The following is a 22,925-nucleotide window of genomic DNA, read 5'->3' as shown; positions in this document are numbered from 1 at the left end:
AGTGAAAGGTTGGGGGAATATGGTAGGCCCAATAGTGGGGGTATGGGATTTGGTTGAAACTGGCCTTGTTGCATTAGGAGAGTGAGGTTCAGGGGGCCCAACCGTGGAGATGGGCGAAATATTTAAGACAAGCCTTGCAATATTTGAAGAATAAGATTCAAGAAGCCCAACAATAGAGAAATTTGTTTTTAAAAAAACCGGCTTTGATAAGTTAGGTGACTGTATTACAGGAGGCCCAACAGAAGATATGGTTGTCTTATTAAAAACTAGCCTTGGCATATTTGAGAAATGGAAATCAGGAGGCTCAATAGTGGTAGTGTGCTGTAAGGGAATATACATGGGCTCTGATATTTCTTAGATGTTGGTAATAGTTGAATCCATGAGATAAGGTGAAGCATAACCATAATAATATTGAAGAGGAAAATTTGCAGCGTTGATGATAGGATATTGTAGGTTTGAAATTAAAGGTTGGGCATTAATGAGAGGAGCCTTACCTTTGTCAATAATAGTTGAATGTGTTGCATCAGATGAAGGAGAAAAGCTGGCCTCTGATGACGTGGATGAAGGAGATCCACAACACCCAGTAGAGTTTTGAAAGTGGCCCACGTGTTGCTTGCCTACAGCCTTTATTGACAATTGGGCAGAATCTTGAGAGAAATTTGAATCTTGGACAGCAAGCTGAGACACGGGATTTCTTGGAATTATCTGCTACCGAGTGGACTCACCACCATGAGAGGCCGTACCATAAGCTTCAGAATGGATACCTTGTCCCTCCGTAGACAACCCAGAACCAGAATTACTCCCTGAAGTAGCAGAAACAACCCCTGGGCTTGAAAAAGACGTGCCTTTGAGAGATATACCGTATCTAGTATGAGGGTGTGAGGATGGTGGAGCAGGACAAAAAAGTTTCTTATGACCAATTAATCTAGAGAGAGTGCAATAATCTGCCAGCCTCTCATATTTAAAATTAACCCACAATGGATCTTTACCAGAATGAGGAATGTGGAAGCCAGGGACTAAAGGTCTTGAGGTGTTGAAATCAACCTTAATCCTTAGATGCTGCCTACAAATAAGACCCATAATGGTACAATTTTCCACTTCTAGCAAAGTACCAAGAGCTTTACTAATCATGATTGCATTACGAGTAGTCATATTTTGCATAGGAAGACCATGAATTTGAACCCAAAATGGACAGAAGGTAAGCACAACTTCATTAATGGTTAAAACAGTAGACCAAGGATGAAGAAGAAGAAGAGAACCTTTAATATTCCATGGTCCTTGCTGAAGAATACGCTCCATGTGACACTTTTATGGAACAGCAAATAGAAACAGATTTGGAGCCATGACTTCCACAGCCAAGGGGGCAGCAAAACTCCAGGCTGAAGCTAGAGTAGACCTGAACAATTGTTAATTAACAAGTTTCAATGTGAGTAACCTTCCAGGATTGCAAACGCTTCTTGGTGAGGTGGAGCTTCCTCTAGAACTTCAAGCTACTTTGGATTGTCCCAGCCTAAAGCAGTTATTTCTTCAATAAAGATTTGCAGATCATCTTGAGAGATTTGGTTATCAGCCATAATGAGGAAACCAATCAGACCAATGACTAAGACTTGAAGACGATGAGGACTTAAGAGGAGATCGAATGATCGCACATAAAATAAAAAGACCAGTCTTTTTCAAAGAGTCTATCCAAGGAGAGAATGAGGGAGCTTCTAGAAAAAGCGAGAGCTTGCTTCTTCTTTTTTTTCATTATTGCACACAAGTATGTTAATTAATGACAAAAAATAGTTGCTTGAAAGAAGAAGAGAGAGGCAAAAATCGTGGGGGGGAAAGAATAATAAGAATAAACAAATAATAATAATAATAATAAATTTAAAGAAAGAGAGAGGGAGATAGAGAAATATTAAATAAATTATATGGATATGTGAATAGGTACATAAATACATCTAAAATGCAAATGGCTAATTTCATGTGGGGTTACTTTTACTCAGTTAAAGGATAAGACATTGATACATTAATGTTATGGCATGAATATATTTTGATATGAGAGCTTTTTTATAGTTGTATATAAACCCATGACGATGCAATAATTTTTTAAGATTAAGGACCTATTTGGGATTGCGTTTGAGTGGTTTAAAAGTGCTTTTAACACTCAAAAAGTCCGTTTAAAGAAAAAAGTATCTGTTTGGTAAAAAAATTAAAAGCACTTTTAAGGGTTCAAAAAGCCTAAAAATGGCCAAAAAAACACTTTTGGCAAAAGCTTAAAAATGAAGCTTTTGCCCAAAAGCTTTTTTTGACTTAAAAACTCTATTTCTTAAACGTTTTTTTGACTTAAAAACTCTATTTTTTAAACGCAATTCCAAACAGGCTCTAACAATATGTTAGCCGTTTAATGACGTTTAGCGTATTTTGTTGTGCATGAAAGTGTTAATACGACCTAGGGCACCATTAAGCTTCATATAAGCACCTTGGATCGTGTTAGAATAGCTAAAGCCAGCAACTTTGTGGAGTTGGACATTTTGCATGCCTAGCGAACGATCATTTTAAGTGCCGAACGTTCAACAAAGAATGTTCGAGGTGATACATGAGCATTCGGCGAGTAGTCATAATGACAATTTTATCCCTAATTGAGACATTATGTATCTTCATATAGATCCATGGTTGACTTGAGGTATTTTCTCAAATTTTGAGGTTGTGGAGCCTCAAGATGATCTTATGGAATAACCCTACAACTCAAATGAGTAAGACTCACATGTATACTTGTTATTATTTTTTTTTATGCATAACATGATTATCTATTTTTTTAAGCAAAAGGGTATGAAATAGTAACCAATTGTGGCTATTTTACTTGACGTGACCATGGTAACACATGCCCATTAAGAACTGCTCATGAGGGACCTGGACAATAGGAACCGTAGATGCTCCCTCAAGACCAATTGAACCATAGTTTGACCTAGCTTCACAAAGACTTAGTGGTTTCCAATGCGACTAATACTAATCAGGTTTGTGTAAATGATTTTTAACTGCGAATAATCAAACTCACAAGTCACACCCTAGTACATGCCCAACCTCATGGGGATTTCCTTGATACCACTGAACCATTGCCACTGGTGGTTCATAGTATGATTATCTTATGTATTAAACGTATATGTTTACAACTGATATGAAATATATTTTAGACCACTATGAACTATATTTGTAAAAATGAATGATGACGTAAACAAGTGATGATTTGTAAATGCATGCTTGTATATAAAAGATAGTGAAAAATGAAATTGCATCGTATGATATGATATACTGATACATTGGGGATAAAGGCCATGTGCTTACTAAAATTATAAGGGTTTAGTCCTATGGTCAAAGATATTTACTTTTAATGTTTGGCTTTGGATTCAATAATTGTTTTGTGATGGGCGCACCATGTCTGGATGTGGTCACATTTAGAGATTTGCTAGTGGTGTAGGTTATCCAAGGTTGGACTCAGTTAGGCTGCTAGTAAAAGACGATATGCAGCAATATCGTAGACATCGGTATTGTACTACGGGTCCTTAGAGACAATGTCAACCTTACCAAAAAGGGATTAAGGGTTTTGATATACTATATAGATTTAGACTACAAGATGATTATTTTTGTAGCATATATTGTATGTATATTGTATTAATGATTATATTGTCAAATAATGAACCGTAATCTAACATTGGTACATGTGATTTATAAGTATTTGAGATCACCATATGACAACCTCAACGTCATGTGTATTTATACTTACTAAGTTTTAGACTTAAACTTGTATATTTGCCACCTATGAAACATGTGTTGTTTAATAACTAGTTTAGTCGACGATAGATCTCGAGAGGCGCACCATTCTTTTGAATGACACAGTCAATATTATTTTTGAGGAGCTAGATTATGTTTGGCTGAATAATATATGTTACACCCCATAAAATTAATTTACTGGTAATTAACTCACTGGTTTGACTTTCAGCCCCATTCCATAACGAATAAGACTAAAGAATTGCATACTCTCCGAAAGAAGTCAACAACAGACATGTCTTAACCCTATTAAAGCACAATGCCTTGGTAATGTAATTATGATGTCTCCTAAGTTAAATCAATAGACTTTTATCAACCTAGGGTGTGACTGGCATTTTTTTTCAAAACAAATTAATAGGTAATTGACTTGTGGTATTGCCTTAAGATTGTCTAAAGCAAACCGAACGTTGTAAGTCATTTGCTTGACATCTTCATCCTACATAATTTTCTAGTCTAGAGCCTAGCAACCTGCTAATTTGCATAACACCACCGTGTTCAACAGGTGGAAGAAAGTAATTACGCAAGTGCACAACTTAATATGTATACTGATATGAATCCGACCATAAGCAACAATTCATCACCTTGAATATCAAATGTGAGTTTTTTGTAAAAATATGTACTGCTCTCATTATTATGTTGTTAAGGAAAAACAAAGTTTATTTTGTAATATAGTGGCACAATACTAGTAAGAAGTCACATATTTGAATGCAATACATCATGTAATATATACATATATATAATCACATGCTTAACATTAATCATAATTATTATTCGTATAGTCAATCAAAGCCCTTAACCCCTTGTTGGTTGGATTGACATTGTTCCAAAGAACCTGTTGTACAATATTGGTGTCCCCGATATTACTACATACTGTTTTTTATTAGCAACCCAACCAAGTACGACCTCGATGACTCTATCAATACATGTTGTGGCAGTCACAAATCAACAATTGAATCAAAAGTAAACATTAAAAAGTAACCTCAAGACTGATTTTGCTTTTCTTTTCTTCTTTTTTTTTGGCTTTTTTTTTTTAAGAAAAAAAGAGAAAAACAGGAAAATAGAAGTAGTGCACATGATCCGAGCACGTGATGAAGACCCATGCACCTAAATCATATGGCCACGTGTAACTTCTTCTTCAACCATTTTTTCACAATTTCAGGTGTCATTTTACGAATCTCTCTGGTTTTCTTCTTCAATCGCGTCCATCTCTGACAGAAACTTTCCCTCACTTTCTCTCCCTTTTTCCCTTTCTCCAATCACCGGTCCTCCAATTCCACAGGGATCTGGGGTTTCTCCCGCTTCCTTCCCCCTCAAAAATCTAAACCCGCATTGAATCTTGAAATTCAACTTCTTCGAGCTTCGATTCGTTGTAGGGTTTTCCTGATTTGGCAATTGTGGATGAGAGAGAGACAACGGTTCTGGTTCTGATGAGCATGGAGATCGTGACCGATGCGGCGTCGTTCGACGCCGAACTCTTGCAGCTCCCGGAGGTATCTCCTTTGGCCCTCAAATCGAATCCGGCATTCGCCGAGAAGCTCTTCGAGCAGTGGCTCTCGCTTCCCGAATCTAATCGACAGGTACTTGCGTGTAATGCTTCGATTATTTCGATGTTTTGTTTGCATTCTGAACTCGAAATGTTGCTTTTGATTACTTTCCCAAGGCCGTCTTTGATGTGTCTTTCTTTATAGGAAAAGAAAATAAAAGAATCTTATACGGTACGTGAATGAATGAATGTATTTATTTGTGCGCGTAATTATACTCTTTTAAGTGAATGAGATTTCTAGCTGGAAATGAGAATTTCATTGCCTGACGATTTACTAGGAAATGTGAATTTTTGCGTGGTAGCTAGAAATATGAAGAATGATAGTTGGTTATATAACCACACTGAAGATTTAGGTTAATGAGGAACTGGGTTGTTAGTATTGTGGTGTATAACTAAGCAAGGGTTCTTGTTGTGAAGATGCAACTTTTATCCCTCCACTTTCTAGAGTTATGTTGTTTTTTGATATCTTTAATGGTTCCCATGAGAGTTTGCACAAGAGTGGGGGCTCACTGATGTTGTACTTGGCTGTCAAGAAGTCAACTTAAACCGGATGGTTGTTGAAGATGGAGTTATTTTCTCAAATGATGAATTCGATTAAGCTGCATTTGCTTTTGGGTACTCTCCAAACAAATGAAAAGGCTTGGATGTTGAATTATGTACTAAAAAAAAAATCTATTGTGCTAGAGGACCCTGAAAATATTGAAGCCACCATGATACATATAATGTTTGTGTGTGTGATTATGGATAGTTATAGGGTTTAGTTGGGCAGGCAGCAAATAACTCTAATTTCTGGGGCTGGTAGTAGCTTCTTGGTGGTGGTGCTAGTAGGCATTATTCAATGTGGCGCTATTAGTTGTGGTTGCAAGAGCTTTAGATGCAGTAAGTGATGGTTTGTCAGGTCGCTGGTAAGTTGGTGCTGGTGCTGGTGGTTTGGAGGTTCTTACGGCAGGAGTTGGTAGCATGTTAGGTGTTGCTTAGTGCTGTTATCAAAGGAGGTAATAATGGCAGTGGGTGTAACTTCGACAATGATAATATGCTTCATGGATCACTATATAAATCTAAGCTGATTTTGAGAAATTTAATTGTTGTCAAAGGTTGAAATCTTGATTTGGAGAGTCCTGAAATTGGAGAAAGGATATTGTCATAATTGCCAATCGTCCTTGGACATAATAACTTCTCCTTCCCATAACTAAGGGGTGGAGGGTTGTGAATTCAATTTTGTGTGGGTGTGTGAGTTGTACATTTATATAATAAAAGAAGAAAGGAGACTGTCCTAACCTACTCATGAAGGTTTTCAAATGGGCAAAAAAGCCATGCTATTTCTTCCAAGCTGACCAGGATATCGATTACCTGAATAATGGTAACTAGTTGGTTGCTGATTGTTATTTATACAGAGGGATTTGGCTTGGCTTTTTGTTTTGTCTTAGCTTCCACAATAATTTGACATGGCATTCACACATTATCTTCTGATGAAAAAAAAAATCTCGGATAATAAAACTCAATCTACCTCAATTAACATTGTGTTCTGGTTGAAATTCCATTTGTTGTTTTCCTTTTTTAGTTTTTTTTGAATTAATTTAGGCCTTTTTTGAATTTTGAACATATGATAACGTTATTGAATTCTAGTCATTCATTGCTAGTTAATAGAATACAGTTCATAGTGTTTTCACATTTTTTTTTTGATCAATGGATTTCATAAAACTTGTAAGCTTCTAATTGTTTAATGGCAAGTCTAATCCCTAGCAGGTGCCCCATTAAATTTTTTAGTTAAGTATAGACTATACTTCTATATATTGTTTCTTGCTATCCTAATTAGCTATAATATGACCTTCCTCCTGAAGCTAATGGATGGAATGTATTCTAATTTTCATTTTTCTCTTGTTTTAGGTGGCTTCGTTGCTCACTGAAGCAAAGGCGGGTGGTCCCTTGAATGTCCCTGGAAACTCTTCTAGTCCACATGCTTCCACAAGCAATTCTTTGCCTTCTATGTTTCCTGCTGGCAGTGCCCCTCCACTTTCACCGCGAAGTACATCTGGTTCCCCTCGGATAATGAAACAGAGGATTGGTCTTTCTAATTTGGGTTCACCCCTGAAAGTAGTTAGCGAGCCAGTTAAAGAATTGATACCTCAGGTTCAACAAAACTCCAATATTCATTTTCAAAATAATTTGATTGCACTATTTGCTATTCTCATCCTCTAGATAGCTGTTTTCTTGTGCTTAGCCTACTAAATTGATTTTTCAGGGGGATGTTGGTGATAATTTCTAACATGACTTGCAATGCTTGCAGTTTTACTTTCAAAATGGTCGTCCACCACCAAATGAACTAAAAGAGCAATGTTTATTTAGAATTAATCAGTTTTTCTATGGCCACTTGGATGGACTGCAGATGCATGGTGAGATACACTAAGCTATCAATGTAGGTAATACTCCTAGAACTGATTTACTAATTCTTTCCTTGGCTTATCAGAATTTAAGTCAGTTACTAAGGATGTCTGCAAGCTACCATCATTCTTCTCCATGTCTCTTTTCAGAAAGATTGATGTTAATAGCACTGGTTTTGTCAGAAGGTATGCACTTCTTATCATTGTTGGAGAAAGTAGTCTCACATTGCAACTATGTTGCATCTCCACTGCTGTTTATTATATTGTAATTCTAACTTTTTACTCAAGTATTGTGGATACTTCAATACTTGCTACCTCTTTCAAATTCAACAGAATATTCATTCAATATTTACTGAGGAAAACTCAAATATCCGAAGGTTTTCTTTCTGCTACTGGAAGGTCTTGGATATCCTGCTATTCCTTACTTCAAGGGCATGCTCCTTTACCCGCTTAAGTGGACTATGCTTATGCTTCTCGTCCCTTTCCCTAAAGAATGGTTTTGAGCATCTTTCTACTTTAGTATTCCTGGTGGGTAGGGGTGCTTTTAATTAGACTATCACTGCCAATTATGAGAAACTTACCACCACCATTCATAAGAAGCTTACATTTTGGAGGTTCTTAGATGTCTTTTAACCCCTTCATAATTTTCAGGTTATGCTAACTGTGCATCCTGGAAACTTAAAGCAGAAACTTCTGTAGTTATTAACATTTAGGCCAGGGTAAATGAAGAATCTCGTGGTTGAAAGGGAAAGTCCAGGGGAAAGTAAGAACCTTAGTGTGAAAAGGGATTCTTGATGTGATATGCAGCATTGCTGCTTTGGAAGTGGACTGCGATAATCTAGATGATGAACACTTCATTGATTCTCTAAATAAATGATCGTTTGCACGGGAAAACATATTTGTTGGTGATCTATATGAAGTTTTTTAAAGCAGTGTGGACGAAAGTGGAAGGTTGATCTGGATGCCCAAGGGATTCATTACTAGAAAGCTAAAGGAGATGTCATCTGTTTGTTAATCAAGCTTTCTCACATACTTGTGTTGCTCATTATAGAATAATAACGCTTTTCATGTTAGTTAACCTGACATAGTCTTCCATTGATGGCATTAGGAAGTATACCTATACTTGTTCCAAGGCATGCAAAAGTTAACCTAAAGAATTTTATCTTACTCTGATGTCCTCGTGTGACGATATTTTTCTCTCTATGCATAAGTTGCCATGGTCGAGGGTTTTTTTCTTGGTTTTAATTTGAGGAACATTCATGTCATTGCCATCAAATGGGTTAGAGGGTTGTAGGGGATTTGGTGAGTGGGGAAACATGATTTATGTTCTCCTCTGTGTAGTCAAAACTAAGGCTTTGTTTGAGTTCTATTGTAGCTTTAAAGTCCTAGCAAAAATGTTGAAAACAGTGTTAGATGGAACGGCGTTTGGCTAGTTGGAAGAGGCTAAGGGTGGTAGGTTGATGCTAATTAAAAGCACTCTTTCCAACTTGCTTACATATCATCTGTCCCTTTTCCCCATCCCCGTCGGTGTTGCTAACTGTATTGAGAAACTTCAGCCAGTTTTTTTGTGGGGTGGAACTGTTTAAATTTCATCTTGTCAGTTTGCCTAAGAGTTGTACTTCGATTTTTGTTTTCTGGTTTGGGTTTTAGAAACCTGATTCAATTTAGTTGAGTTCTCTTGGGGAAATGCTTATGGCGTTTCACTGCGGAGAGGGAGGTTTGGAGATTGGTGGTGTAAGCTAAATTTAATAGTATGTGGGGAAGGGTGGTGCTCCAATGAGGTTGCTGGATCTTTGGGGTTAGTGTGTGGAAAAACATTAGGAGGGGGTGGGAGGTTTTCTCTAGATTCATTCAATTTGAGTTGGGAGATAGGTTTAAGTTCAGGTTATGTCATGATTTGTGGTGTGGTAACCAACCCTTGAAGGCAATTTTTTCGGAGTTTAGCATTGCTTGCTGTATGGAGGCTTCGGTGGTAGAACATGTGCAGTTTATTAACAACACTCTTTAGTGGAATATTACTTTTTCCAGACCAGTGCATGATTGGGAGGTGGAGTTGGTCTCTTCGTACTTAAACCTCTTGTACTCTTGGTTGAGATGAGGTGGGTAGGATAAAATCAGTTGGATCCCTTCCAAAAGGCGGACATTCAAGGCCGGATTCTTTTATCATGCGCTTTGCCACTCGTGGGCTCCACTCTTCCCTAGAAGAGCATTTGCAAAAATAAGGCTGCTTCGAGAGTGGCTTTTTTTGTGTGGACGACAACATTGGGGAAGATTTCAACTCTGGATAACTTGAGAAAGAGACACGTCATAGTGATGATTGGTGTTGCACGTGCAACAAGAGCAGAATACCATATATCATCTTCTTCTCTACTGCAAAGTGGCTAAAGATTTATTGGTTTCAGTCTTTCGTCTATTTGATTTGGAGTGGGTTTTACCTCAAAGGATGGTGGATTTGTTGGTGTGCTGGAGAGGTCAGTTTGGAAGCCTTGAGGGTGACTTCTTTGTGCTTGATGTGGTGTATTTTTGATAAGAGTGTAATGCTCGGAACTTTAAAGATTGTGAGAGAACGGTCTCAGAGTTAAAAGCTATTATGTTTAAATTTCTCTATGTTTGGATGGTGGCTTAAAACAGTTATTGCTTTTCTAATTTTCAGAATTTTTGGAGTTTTGTTCTTCTTCCTCTCCCTAATTGGTGGTCTCTTTTGTATGTTTGTTGTGTACTTGGGTTGCACCTCTTTGTGTTTTCTAATGAGATTGATTTACTTAAAAAAAAAAAGAATGTGACTAGCTTGTGGAAGCCTAAACTTGTGGTTATGGGTTATACACTAGTCAAGTAGCCCTTTTCATGTAAGATACATGTTTATCTCTTATTTTCATTTTGTTCAAAATTCATCATTCCAAAGATAATTCTAAAGGATTATCGCCCAACAGAGTGTGGTGGGGAAAATGGATTTTGTTGTTGGACTTGCGATTGGATCTAGAACTTTGTTGAGTTAGTCGAGTTGTAGTTGTTGATTGGTTCAACAAACTGGCTTGGAAGCCTAGTACTGTGGTTATGGGCCCTGCTCTAGTCAAGTAGCTTTTCTCATCTAAGGGAAAGTGTTCACACTTTATTTATTCATAAGGCTTTAAACATTTCATAGATTAAGCTTTGAAGTAGGATAATATTATAGTTAGTTTAATAGGTTATCATTCATTAAATTGTAATGTGCTCCCTGTTGGCGTTGTGGATGACGTTGGTGGTTTGGTTTGTATCCATGGTTGTAGGGGTGTCCTCTTTGTCTACGAAGTATTTGGGTCTTTCCCTTGCGGGCTTCGTAGAAGACTACGTCAATATGGGATGGTATTGTTGAAAAAATTGAACGTTGTTTGGCTGGTTGGAAGAAGCTTTATTTGTCAAAGGGTAATAGGTTTACACTGATTAAAAGAACTCTTTCCAATTTGCCCACTTATTATCTATCCCTTATTCCCATCACAGTAGGTGTTGCTAACTAGATTGAGAAACTTTGGAGGAATTTTTTGTGAGGTGAAGTTGGTTAATAGGTTGACACTGATTAAAAGAACTCTTTCCAATTTGCCCACTTATTATCTGTCCCTTTTTCCCATCCCAGTAGGTGTTGTTAATTGGATTGCGAAACTTTTGAGGAATTTTCTGTGAGGTGGAGTTGGTGATGAATTCAAATTCCATCGAGTCAGTTGGTGTGGTTTGAGGGTTAGAAATTCCGATTGGTCTTTGTTGGTGTTTCTCTTGTATACTTGACTTGTACCTTTTGCACTTTTTAATGAAATTCTGATTATATAATGAAAAAAAGGTTTGAGGGTAGAAACCTGATTCAGTTTAACTGAACTCTCTTGGAGAAATTGTTATGGCGTTTTGCCATGGAGAGGTAGGCTTTGTGGAGATCGGTGGTGGAAATCAAATATGATAGCATGAAGGGAGGATGGTGTTCCAAGGAGGTTTTTAGGCCCTTCAGGGTGGGGGTGCGGAAAAATATTAGGAGGGCGTGGGTTTTTTTCTTCTAGATTTGTCAGATATGAGGTGGGAGACGGGTCTGAGATTAAGTTTTGGCATGATTTGTGGTGTGGGAATCATCCCCTGAAGGCTTCTTTTCCAGAATTGTTTAGTATTTCTTGCCATAATGAGGCTATGGTGGATGGAATATATCTTTTACCAAACCAGTGCATAATTGGGAGGTGGACTTAGTCTCTTTGTTCTTTGATCTTTTGCACTCTCTGAAGTTGGGACGAGGTGGAGAAGATAAAATCTGTTGGATTCGTTCTAAAAGGCAGAAGTTCAAGGTCAAATCTTTCTATCATCATTATCATTACATTATGGATTTTCTTATATACTTCATGTATATTAGGGTTGCGACCCTCAACGCTTTTAATGAATTTGAATTATTTATCAAGAAAAGATTTTTCTATCATTCGCTTTGCACTTCTGCTGGCTCCCCATTTCCTTGGAAGAACATTTGGAGAATTAAGGCTCCTTTGAGAATGGCGTACTTTGTGTGAGCGACATCGTTAGGGAAGATTTGAACTTTGGATAACTTGAGAAAGAAACATGTCATAGTGGTGGATTGGTATTGCATGTGCAAGAGGAGTGGGAAACCATAAATCACCGTCTCCACTGTCAAGTGGCTAGAGATTTGTGGGTTTCTATCTTTTGTCTTTTTGGTGTTGAGTGGGTCATGCCGTTGGCTAGCTGGAGAGGTTAATTGGGAAGCGGTTGCTTGTTAGAAGCTTGGAGGATGGCTCCCTTGTGCTTAAAGTGGTGCATTCGGAGAGAGCGGAATGTGAGGAGCTTGTAAGATTGTGAGAGATTATAATTAAAAGCTGTTTATGTTCAAATCTCTTTATACTTGGATGGCAGTGTACAATAGTCATCGCTTTTCTAGTTTTATGGATTTTTTGGACTCTTGTTCTTCTTTTTCTCCCTAATTGGGGGTCCTTTTTGTATACTTTTTGTTTATTTGGGTTGCATCCCTTTACGCTTTCTAATGAGATTGATTTAATGATGATAATAATAATAATAATAATAAAAGAAATTGTAATGTGGTGCCACTTACAATCCCTGCATTTTTTATTTGTTAGTATGGTTTTATTTAATTTGTTTATATTGTTAGAAGATTTATTAGGGTTTGTGAGTCATTAGGGTTTGGGGGTATTTTGGTCATTGTAATATTTCTCTAACCCTATATAATAATGCGTGGTAGGCTACAAGTGAATAAGTTTAATAGCCTTCACCTTTTGTGTCTAACCATTCATACAAGCTATAACATGGTATCAGAGCGTGTTCGATTGTTGGCTAATCTATTGTTTGGTTTTCTCTTGTTGGTTTTCTCTTCGTAGAGCTGTATAGTTTTTATTTTTATTTTTTTTATATATATATATTTTTATGATTATTGGAACACCTCTGGTACCTTTTGTGTCTAAACCGTTCATATACTTCCCGTGTATGTGGGTTGCGCCCCTTTGCGCTTTTTATATCATCATTACTTATCAAAAAAAAAAACCGTTCATACAGGCTATAACATATATATTTACACTTTTCAAGGTACTTTCTGTTTTGAGTCTTGTTGAATACTAGCTTTTATAGTGCTCTTTTGCTTGTTATGGAACGAATAGATTAGGAGCCCTGGGAAAGGAAAGCACTGTTAGAGGTTTGGCTAATGATTTATTGAAGTTTTTCTTGCACTTGCTGTTGAGTTGAGTTGCTTAATTTTTTAACTACATCTTTGTAGGGATGCATTTGTTGATTATTGGGTTAATGGCAACATGTTGACAATGGATATGGCAACTCAAATATATTCTATCTTGAAGCAACCAGATGCCAAATTCCTTACTCAGGTATTTATTTTTTTTATGACTCTATTTCTTCTCCTTTTATGTTTTCCATTAAAAATGTGAAGTACCTTTGCAGCCTAGTATCTTACTGGTCGACTTATTCAATGTTATTTTTGGTATAAAATAATTTCAGATTTTGTTCTTGCACATGTTATGTTTTTCCTATTTATGTTAATGTTTTGAGAATGTCCAAACTTGGCAACAGGACGACTTCAAACCTGTGCTTCGAGAACTTTTGGCAACTCATCCAGGGTTGGAGTTTTTACAGAGCACACCGGAGTTTCAGGAAAGATATGGTTTGTTCTCAGCCTATTACTCAGCTTTGGATGTTCCTGTGTTCAATGCAGTTGTAAACATTTTTTTTAAAAAATTTATTTTTATTGAAAAAGCTACATCCTCCCTTGGTAAGTGTTGGCCATTGGGTATAGACGTTTTTGTTATTGGCTGGTCTGATTGTTTCTTGATTGATGGCACTCAAATTATCTGAATATCCAAATCATATATCTATGTTAATATTTGTGGATGGATTTGCTTTCTTGTATACTCCTTGTGTACTTGGGTTGCACCCCTCTGCGCTCTTTAATGCATCATTACTTATAAAAAAATATTTGTGGATGGATTTGGTTCAACATGTTTCCTCTCCAAGGGTGCATTTCTTTTTGAATGTATGATATATGATCTTCATATTACAATTGGTAACTTAGTTCAGAAACGAATATTACTATTTATATGACCCATCTTTACAAGGGTGAACTCAACTCCGTCACTCTAATGAGTTTTTGCCTCAACGCCGTTATCCAATGATCTGTGGCAATTCCAACAATCTGTATTAGTTCCTTGTCTGCTAAAATTATGACTGCGACCCATTATCTAACATTTGTTATGTCAAATACCACAATATCGTTTCTAATACGGCATTCTACTCAAAGCTGGGGTAGTAATGTGTTAAAATCCCTCACAATTGTAATATAAAACTATTTTGTTTAGTGAGGACAGAGAATTGAGCAGGTTTGGGTGCATAATATATGAGCACGTTGTCTAATCTTCTGACTTACTTTTTGTCTTTGTTTCCGATTCCCATGAGTGTAGCAAAAAGGCTTGAGAAAATCCAAAGAGACTTCTTGTGGGGAGGGATGGGAGATGAGCCTAAGTTACAGCTTGTAAGTTGGAACCAAGTCTATCGTCCCCTGCACTCCGGTGGTCTAGGCATCTGAAAGATGCATTAGTTTAATCAAGCTCTCTTGGGGAAATGACTTTGGAGATATGCAAATGAGGGTGAAGCTCTCTGGTACAAGATTATCAAAGCTAAGTATGGAGACCAAGATGGTGGGTGGTGCACGAAGGAAGCTTCGGGCTCTCATGGGGTGGGTTTATGGAAGCATATTCGACAAGGTTGGAACTTCTTTGCCAAAGGTATTCAGTTTGAAGTGGGGGTGGGTTCGAAAGTGCGTTTCTGGCATGACATTTGGTGTGGGAAAATTTCTTTGAAGCAGGCTTTCCCGTCCCTGTTCAGTATTGCTAGATATAAAGAAGCTTGGGTGAAGGATAACTTCACTTGGAGGAATGGGGTTGTGGAGTGGAATGTCATTTTTATGTGGCCAGTCCAGGATTGGGAGATGGACATGGTATCCTCCTCCTTTGTACGATTATACTCTTGCAAGATTTCCATGTGTACTAGGGATCGCATTTGTTGGTCCTCGTCTAAGAAGGGTAAGTTCGAGGTTAAGTCGCTCTTTAAGGCCTTGTCCAACTTTGATCATGAGGTGTTTCCTTGGAAGAGTATTTGGCGCACCAAGGTGCCTCTCCGAGTGGTTTTTTTCGGGTGGACCGCGCCCTAGGCAAAATCTTGACTCACGATAATTTGCGGAAGAGGAACCTTGTAGTAGTGGAGTGGTGTTGTATGTGCAAGAAGACAGGAGAGTCAGTCGATCATCTTCTTCTCCACTGTGAAATCGCAAGTGTTCTTTGGCACTCTATTTTTAGTCGGTTTGAGTTGCATTGGGTCATGCCTTGCAGGGTAAGGGACTTGTTCGATTGCTGGTGGTCGGGAGGACGTTCTCGAAGCGCGGTAGTGTGGAAGATGATCCCTCTTTGTCTTATGTGGTGTATTTGGAATGAAAGAAATGCTAGATGTTTTGAGAACTCCACTAGGACTGTAGAGGAAATTTCTCATCTTTTCTACTTTACTCTCTACTCTTGGACGGCCGCTTGGCTTGCTCCTTTAGAGATTAGTTTTTTTGATTTCCTTTTTCATTTCTCTCCCTCTTAGGCGCTCTCTTTATACTTCCCGTGTATGTGGTTGCGCCCCTCTGCGCTTTGCTTTATATCATTATTACTTATCAAAAAAAAAAAAAAAATTACAATTATAGCTGGGTCATTGACAAGTAGATTTAGGCCTTTGTTAATAACCAGTGTTGGAATCTGAGGCATTGCTGGAACTAAGAGCACATAATGTCTAAAATTGGGGCAGTTGCATTGTCTAGAAATATACACCAAATACATTATATGTCCGAACATTCTATAGGAGGCTTGCCTTTAAGGAGCCTAACCACTTCCCGTGGAGAAGCATTTGGCGTACTAAGGATCCTTCGAGAGTGGTGTTTTTCGCTTGGTTGGCTGCCCTTGGAAAATCTCTCACGCTGGATAATGTTCAAAAGAGAGGTATTGTTGTGATTAATCGTTGTTGTATGTGTGAGGCGGATGGGGAGTCCGTGGATCATCTCTTCCTTCATTGTGGGGTCGCGCGCAAGATGTGGGATGTTATCTTCTCTCGATTTAACATGAGTTGGGTTATGCCTAGAAGTGTCAATGAGATGTTTGCTAGTTGGTGGGCGGGAGGTAGAACCAGTAGTGCCGTGGTATGGAAGATGGCTCCCTTTTGTCTTCTATGGTGTCTTTGGAAGGAAAGGAATGCGAGATGCTTCGAGGATTTGTCGAGGAACCTTGAGGACCTTATTCACTTCTTTTTGTACACCTTATTCACGTGGACTACAGGCTGGCTTACTCCTTTAGTGATCAATTTTCCTGATTTTCTCTTTATGTTCTCTTCTTCTTTCTCCCCTACTTAGTCGCTCTCTTGTATACTCCCTGTGTACTTGGGTTACACCCCTCTGCGCTGTTTAATGCATTATTATTTATCAAAAAAATTGTTTATTGTCAAATGTAAATTGAATTGGATCTACTTAAGTTTTATTTGGGTCATTCGCTGTTCATTATTATCATGTAACCTGCTCAGATTTTGCTGATAAAAACTGAATTTTTTATTGTACAGAGTTTGTTCAATTTTCAGAAACCATCATCTCATACATTCGAGACACTAATGGTTAATTTGTTTATTTGTCAATTGGGTCTACTTAAGTTTTATTTGGGGCTTTCACCCTTCAATTTTAGCATATAAACTGCTCACAGTTTACTTAAAGAACTGAAATTTTTATTGTACAGAGATTGTACAATTTTAAGAAAACATCATCTCAGTTGTTGTTTCCTATTTTGTATCAGCTGTGCTCAGTATTCCTTTCTGAATTTTTTTCCAACCGTTTGTTCTTTAAGGCTGGGACTGATGAATTAAGTGATGTTCTCAAATCTGGTGATGTTGTTCTGTTTTGTAAATAAGTAATGTTCACTATTTTCTTTTTTCTTTTTGCTTGATTCATAGTTAGGCTGTCAATTTATAACTAGCTTTGTAATTGATATGACCATGCAATGAATTCCTTTGAATGCCTTGGTTTTAGTATCCTAAATTTCTTGGACCTTTTGTTACCATTTTTATCTGTCATTAAATTGGCTGCGATGGTCTATTTGCATGAGGCCTGACTGGTTGTGTAATCCACCAAGTCTGTACCCAAATTGTTTTGATGTCTAAATTTTTCTCTGGTGCTAGTGCTATTAAAGGTGTAATTGTTTTGTAACTGATGCAAGTTTTTAACGTCAAATATTATTGCATTGGACAGCTGAAACTGTAATATACAGAATATTTTACTACATAAATAGATCTGGGAATGGTCATCTAAACCTCAGGGAGCTGAAACGTGGAAACTTAATTGATGCAATGCAACATGCAGATGAAGAGGAGGATATCAACAAAGTTTTGAGGTATACCAAATGAAGGCGTGTCAGTTCGTCTGCAAATAAAGCTAACATGTGGTTAAATTGGGAACTAATGTATATTACATTTCAAATATTTTTGGAATCATGCTTGGTGTACAATATCTGGTATCAATATTTTAACATCTTTAACCATTTTCTTTCTTATATCATCCTTTACAGGTACTTCTCTTATGAACATTTTTATGTCATATACTGCAAGTTCTGGGAGCTGGATACAGATCATGATTTTTTGATCGACAAAGAGAACCTTATCAGATATGGTAACCATGCGCTTACCTACCGGATTGTTGATAGAATATTCTCTCAGGTTTGTGTCAGTTAGGTGTTGCTTTAGACCAATATACCTTCTGTTCACACGAAGAAAAGTATTCTTCCATTGAATGCTTGGAATTACTCTCTCACTGTCTTTGATTATGTTATTTTGTTGTTTTATTTTCTTGAATACATGAGAACTCACCTTTTCTTTTTCTTTAATATTTTCTCAGGTTCCTAGGAAGTTCACTAGTAGAGTCGAGGGAAAGATGGGATATGAAGATTTTGTCTACTTCATACTGTCAGAGGAGGATAAATCATCTGAACCTAGTCTTGAGTACTGGTATGTCTGCACCTCTTATTTGTGTCATTCATTAGTTTGCTTGCTTCTTAAAATTATGATATGTTTGTAATGAAGTGTGATCGGAATCGGAAAGGAAATGGAGAAGAGCCGGTCCCTTATTTCATAAGGGTAGAATGGTCATTTCACATTTTTTTGGGACCATTCTACCCTTAAGAAATAGAGGACCGGCTCCTCTCAATTTCCTTTGAAATGGAGATGATCTTGAGTGAGGAGGCATTGTGAAATGTTGCATTGAAGTAGAGCATACTTGTGCTCATTTGCATGGTTCAATAAATTATTGGGGATGCCAGTTTTAATTTCCAGGGAGAAAGAGAGATATATGACGATAAAGTAATATAGGGAAATGTTTAGAAGTGCAGGTGGATGGGAAATTTGGATGAAATTCTTGCAACATTAGAAAGTCCTCTGATGAAATATATCAGTCAAAGTGTGAAATATTATGTTACTTATCAAAAAAAAAAAAGTGTGAAATATTATGTTGATTTTCGAAGAACTAAATTAACCTTTGGTGTAAAGAAGTAAAAAGCTAGCACAAAAGTTCGTACTGTTGGATATAAAAGTTTGCCTTATCTTCTTAGAGAATGGAAAATGATAAAATCAGTATAAAGAAGATGAATATACCAAACCAGTTGATAGACTTATCATTTTTGAGTTTTAGGGGGAACTGTGTTATTTATCCTAAAAGCTTAGATTTGTTTTACCTTTTCAGTATTAGGACTCTAAAACAACTTTTAAAAAGGGAGAAATATCAGTTCTGTGCGCTATGATTATTACTCATCTTCCAGAGAATGGAGAGAGAGAGAGACAGCTTTACCGCATGAATATTGGAGCAAACTTGCCAAAGGCAGTTCGGGAATTATTGTGCTTTTTGGTGAAATATTTACTTGTATGTTTGTTTTCCATTTGCTTTCAGTAGAAGTTTCTTCTGTACGAAATTTGTTCATGAACTTGTCTTTAATTTGTTATGAACATTTTACATTTTTTTTCATGTGTGTTCAAAATCAACTGTATGACTTATTGCTTTTTGGGGAGAGGCAGAGAGAGATCTTTTGATTTCTCTTTGAACCTGCCTGTAGCTTGTATGTAAGGTGTATTTCTGCCATGGGTGACCTCATTCTGAAATCTTTGGATTTCTTTACAGAGTTTATTATGCTATCCAGCTGCGCCCTAGTTGTGACAGTAAATTGTTCTTTTCAGGTTCAAATGCATAGATCTGGATGGAAATGGGATTCTGACACGGAATGAACTGCAATTTTTTTATGAGGAGCAGTTGCATCGAATGGAATGCATGGCCCAAGAGCCTGTGCTCTTTGAGGATATATTGTGCCAAATAATCGACATGATTGGGCCTGAGGTTCACCTATTCTTTTTTGTGCTTTAACTGATTGTTTTGTTTCCCTTCCTTGTATGTTGGGATTTGTATGGGACCCTTTTCAAGAAAAAGTACATAGTTCCATACTAGAGCCCTTGTTTTGTTGCTTCCTTCTTATAGGGTGAACATGATGCTGGATTGCAACTTCCAGAAACTTTTGTTCTCTTTTTTTTTCTTCTCCTTTTCCTTTCTGTTCTTTTGGACTAAACAAGGAGTCTAGAAACACAGTTTACTTTCCAAGCCTGTGACCAAATTGGGTAGTAAACTGTCTTTGATAAGATAGCTTATGGTGAACTCAGTTGGCCATTAGTAGCAAATCTTCCTTGAATATTTCTACAAAGACATCTCTAATAGATTACTCTACATTGATTGACACAAAATTTTCATGCATGCAGAATGAGAGCTATATCACACTGCGTGACCTGAAAGGATGTAAACTTTCGGGAAGTGTATTCAATATCCTTTTTAACCTTAATAAGTTTATGGCCTTTGAAACTCGTGATCCATTTCTCATTCGTCAGGTACTTGAATGCTGCTAATTCTTAATCATTCTTTGATGATACATTAATTAAAAAAGAAGTGGTACTCTACTGCTTACCATTTTTGGTGACGAACAATATTGTGACATGAACAGGAACGTGAGAATCCAACATTGACAGAGTGGGATCGCTTTGCGCATAGAGAATATATTAGGCTTTCAATGGAGGAAGATGTTGAAGATGCCTCTAATGGGAGTGCAGAAGTTTGGGATGAATCACTTGAGGCTCCTTTCTGAGTTCAATCAGGTAGGCCACTTCAGTCGGTGATGACTTCTTCTTCTTCTTCTTTCAACTTCGATAATTTCAAATTAATTTGTTTCTGGCCAACAAAATTTGCATGCAGACGTGCATATACATGCGTAATTATGTTTGTGTGTGTAGCTACAGTGTGTGGTGTGGGCTTTTACTAATAGGGAGATATTATAATTCTTGTGATGGTAATATCTTACGCACTGCTTATTGCATGTTCTGTAGCTTTTGGAAAAGAATTTGGGTAGCACACATTGTTGGTTCTCTAAAACTGGTTTGGTAAAATCATACAATTGTTGGATGATTTGAACCATCTTATTTCCCTCAGTTCTTCTCTCTCTCCCTCTCTTTGAATAATCTTCAGCTTCTTAGATGCTGTAGATTTTCTAGTGGAACACAAATGTCTTAAAAATAGAAACTAAAAAAGTATTGCAAATGGTGCTAATTTCTTTGGCCTAGCAAAATTGTGAAGCAAGCATCACGCAATATTGAAGATTTTCATAGTAAATGTGACAAATTGCCGAGGAACCCAATTTTTTTCCTCTTGTTCTCATTACTGTATTGCAGTCTGAGATGCCAATAATGCATGCGTATAATATTTTCCCTTAACCAAGCCGCTGCCTGAGATGCTGGCTTGCTCTTCAACATACACCAAGTTAGAGCCCAGGCTCCTCCCACTGCTTGGGAGCTTACAGTCCTGATAGGGGTTTGTTTCACCCTTCCCTCACGGCACTACTTCACTATTGGTCACCTAGGAGTATTTTGCCTTGCAAGGTGGTCCTCACTGATTCACACAGGATTCCATGCATCTGTTTCCCTATCTTTTCAATTACATAATGAGAAATTCACCTTGATGCTATCTTGGGACATGGGGTCTTAAAGTGGAAGTTCATTTATTAATAGGAACTATGAATTTCAAATGTTGATTTCTCTTGTTTGGTTAATAAATAAGTTATCTAAAAAATTCTGTGAAATTTTGAATTTGAGATTTTCTAGCATTCAAATCTTAAGTCAAATTTCATTGGTGGGTGAAAATAGATTAAGCAGTAACACCAACATCACCATTCCATGCCACCGCTATTTTCCTTTCATGCTTGCATCACCACCGCCTTCGTTGCGGTCACCATCACGATTCACCATTATCACCATCACCACGCCAACATGTTTATCTTCATGCTACCACCAATACCGTTACTACTGCCACTTCTGTATCAGCGTCATCACCTTCACCATTATCACCACCACCACCGTGATGGTTGTTGGTGCAACCTTTGCATCATAATGACAAATCACAACCAGTGTTCTCTCCATGTCAGGATTATTATTGCCATCATCGTTATCTCCGTTGCTATTATTAACATCATAACACCATACTAGCATCATTATCACCATCGTTACAATCATTAATACTTTAATTTCTTAATTTTAGAATATAATTCTCTAAACAATGGAAATATAAATTGATGAAAATTTAAATCTCTTCACTCTAGGCATGCCTGAAATTATTTATCCAAAACGCAATTTAATATATTTGTTCTTGTTCACCACAGGTCCTCCCAAGGAAGCTCTGGATTCTTCTTCTAAACTGGCTGTTAAAGAAAGTGTTGAAGCTCAGGTATCAGTTGTTGAATGAGCTGTCCAGATAGCCTCGACCTCATCAGAGGGATATTCTGGGCTTGGCTGTGTGGAATGGATTTTTGATGCGTTGGAAGTGAATTATTCAGATCTTTGTGTGCATTGAATTGACAAACAATGAGGAGAGTTACAAAGGAAACCCCCCTTTACTCATACGAAGCTTTCTCCTCTCATGGAGGTGATTATATAATGGCAGGTTGAAGTACTTCGGAGCATTTAATGTATTTGATTATATTCCATTTTCGATTATCCTTGTTTATTTCATTTTTGCCGCCGCTCCCACTCCAAAAGAGTTAGTGGATGGTTCTTTTAGTACTTTTTTTTTTTTTTTTTTAACAATTTTTTTTATCAAGTGTTCTTTTAGTACTTCAATCTCTATTGTAATGTGCTGGGAAGTGCTTTTAGCATTTTTTTTCTTAAATTATGGTCATTGGTCAATTTGATTCTAATGGTTTCTCTATTTTGTTTGATCCACGGTGTCTACAGGAAAGAAGAAACGGGCAATAGTCTAATACACGTTTTTCAGGAAAAATAAAGAGGAAATAAGAAAGGATTAGTGTCTTCTAGAGTTCTAGGATGGCATGAATCTCGGATCTAGATCTCTAGCAATTTTTTGCCTGAGTTGCTCAAAAAGCGAGAGAATCCTTACGGGGGATACCTACCTTAGCAGACTGTCCGAAGTTGGGGCAAGTGGACTTCATAAGGGGTCTCACACATTTGTTGCCCGAATTATTAACACTCTGCAATAAAATTATTGGAAATCTCTATCCATCATTCTCTTCATAGTTGACGCCTATATTTTCTGAATAAATTATCAGTGCTCGGAT

The 22,925-nt window shown here is 37.4% G+C and overlaps 1 protein-coding gene across 1 annotated transcript; it reads left to right on the top strand.

Annotated features, from left to right (window-relative positions):
- The first annotated feature begins 4,957 nt into the window (after positions 1–4,957).
- LOC132171014 (serine/threonine protein phosphatase 2A regulatory subunit B''beta-like) lies at positions 4,958–22,541 on the top strand. The gene is made up of 13 exons (XM_059582208.1): positions 4,958–5,387; positions 7,241–7,483; positions 7,641–7,746; positions 7,821–7,920; positions 13,478–13,583; positions 13,786–13,876; positions 17,531–17,672; positions 17,847–17,994; positions 18,173–18,282; positions 19,501–19,657; positions 20,071–20,196; positions 20,310–20,460; positions 22,014–22,541. Exons 1-12 carry the CDS (start codon positions 5,238–5,240, stop codon positions 20,448–20,450), a joined length of 1,620 nt encoding a protein of 539 aa, XP_059438191.1. The 5' UTR covers positions 4,958–5,237; the 3' UTR covers positions 20,451–20,460; positions 22,014–22,541.
- Positions 22,542–22,925: the final 384 nt, after the last annotated feature.

This window comes from Corylus avellana, chromosome ca2 (genome assembly GCF_901000735.1).
Source record: "Corylus avellana chromosome ca2, CavTom2PMs-1.0".
NCBI lineage: Eukaryota > Viridiplantae > Streptophyta > Magnoliopsida > Fagales > Betulaceae > Corylus > Corylus avellana.
Note: the sequence above shows the minus strand (reverse complement) of the source record. Positions and strands in the feature narration are given on the sequence as shown.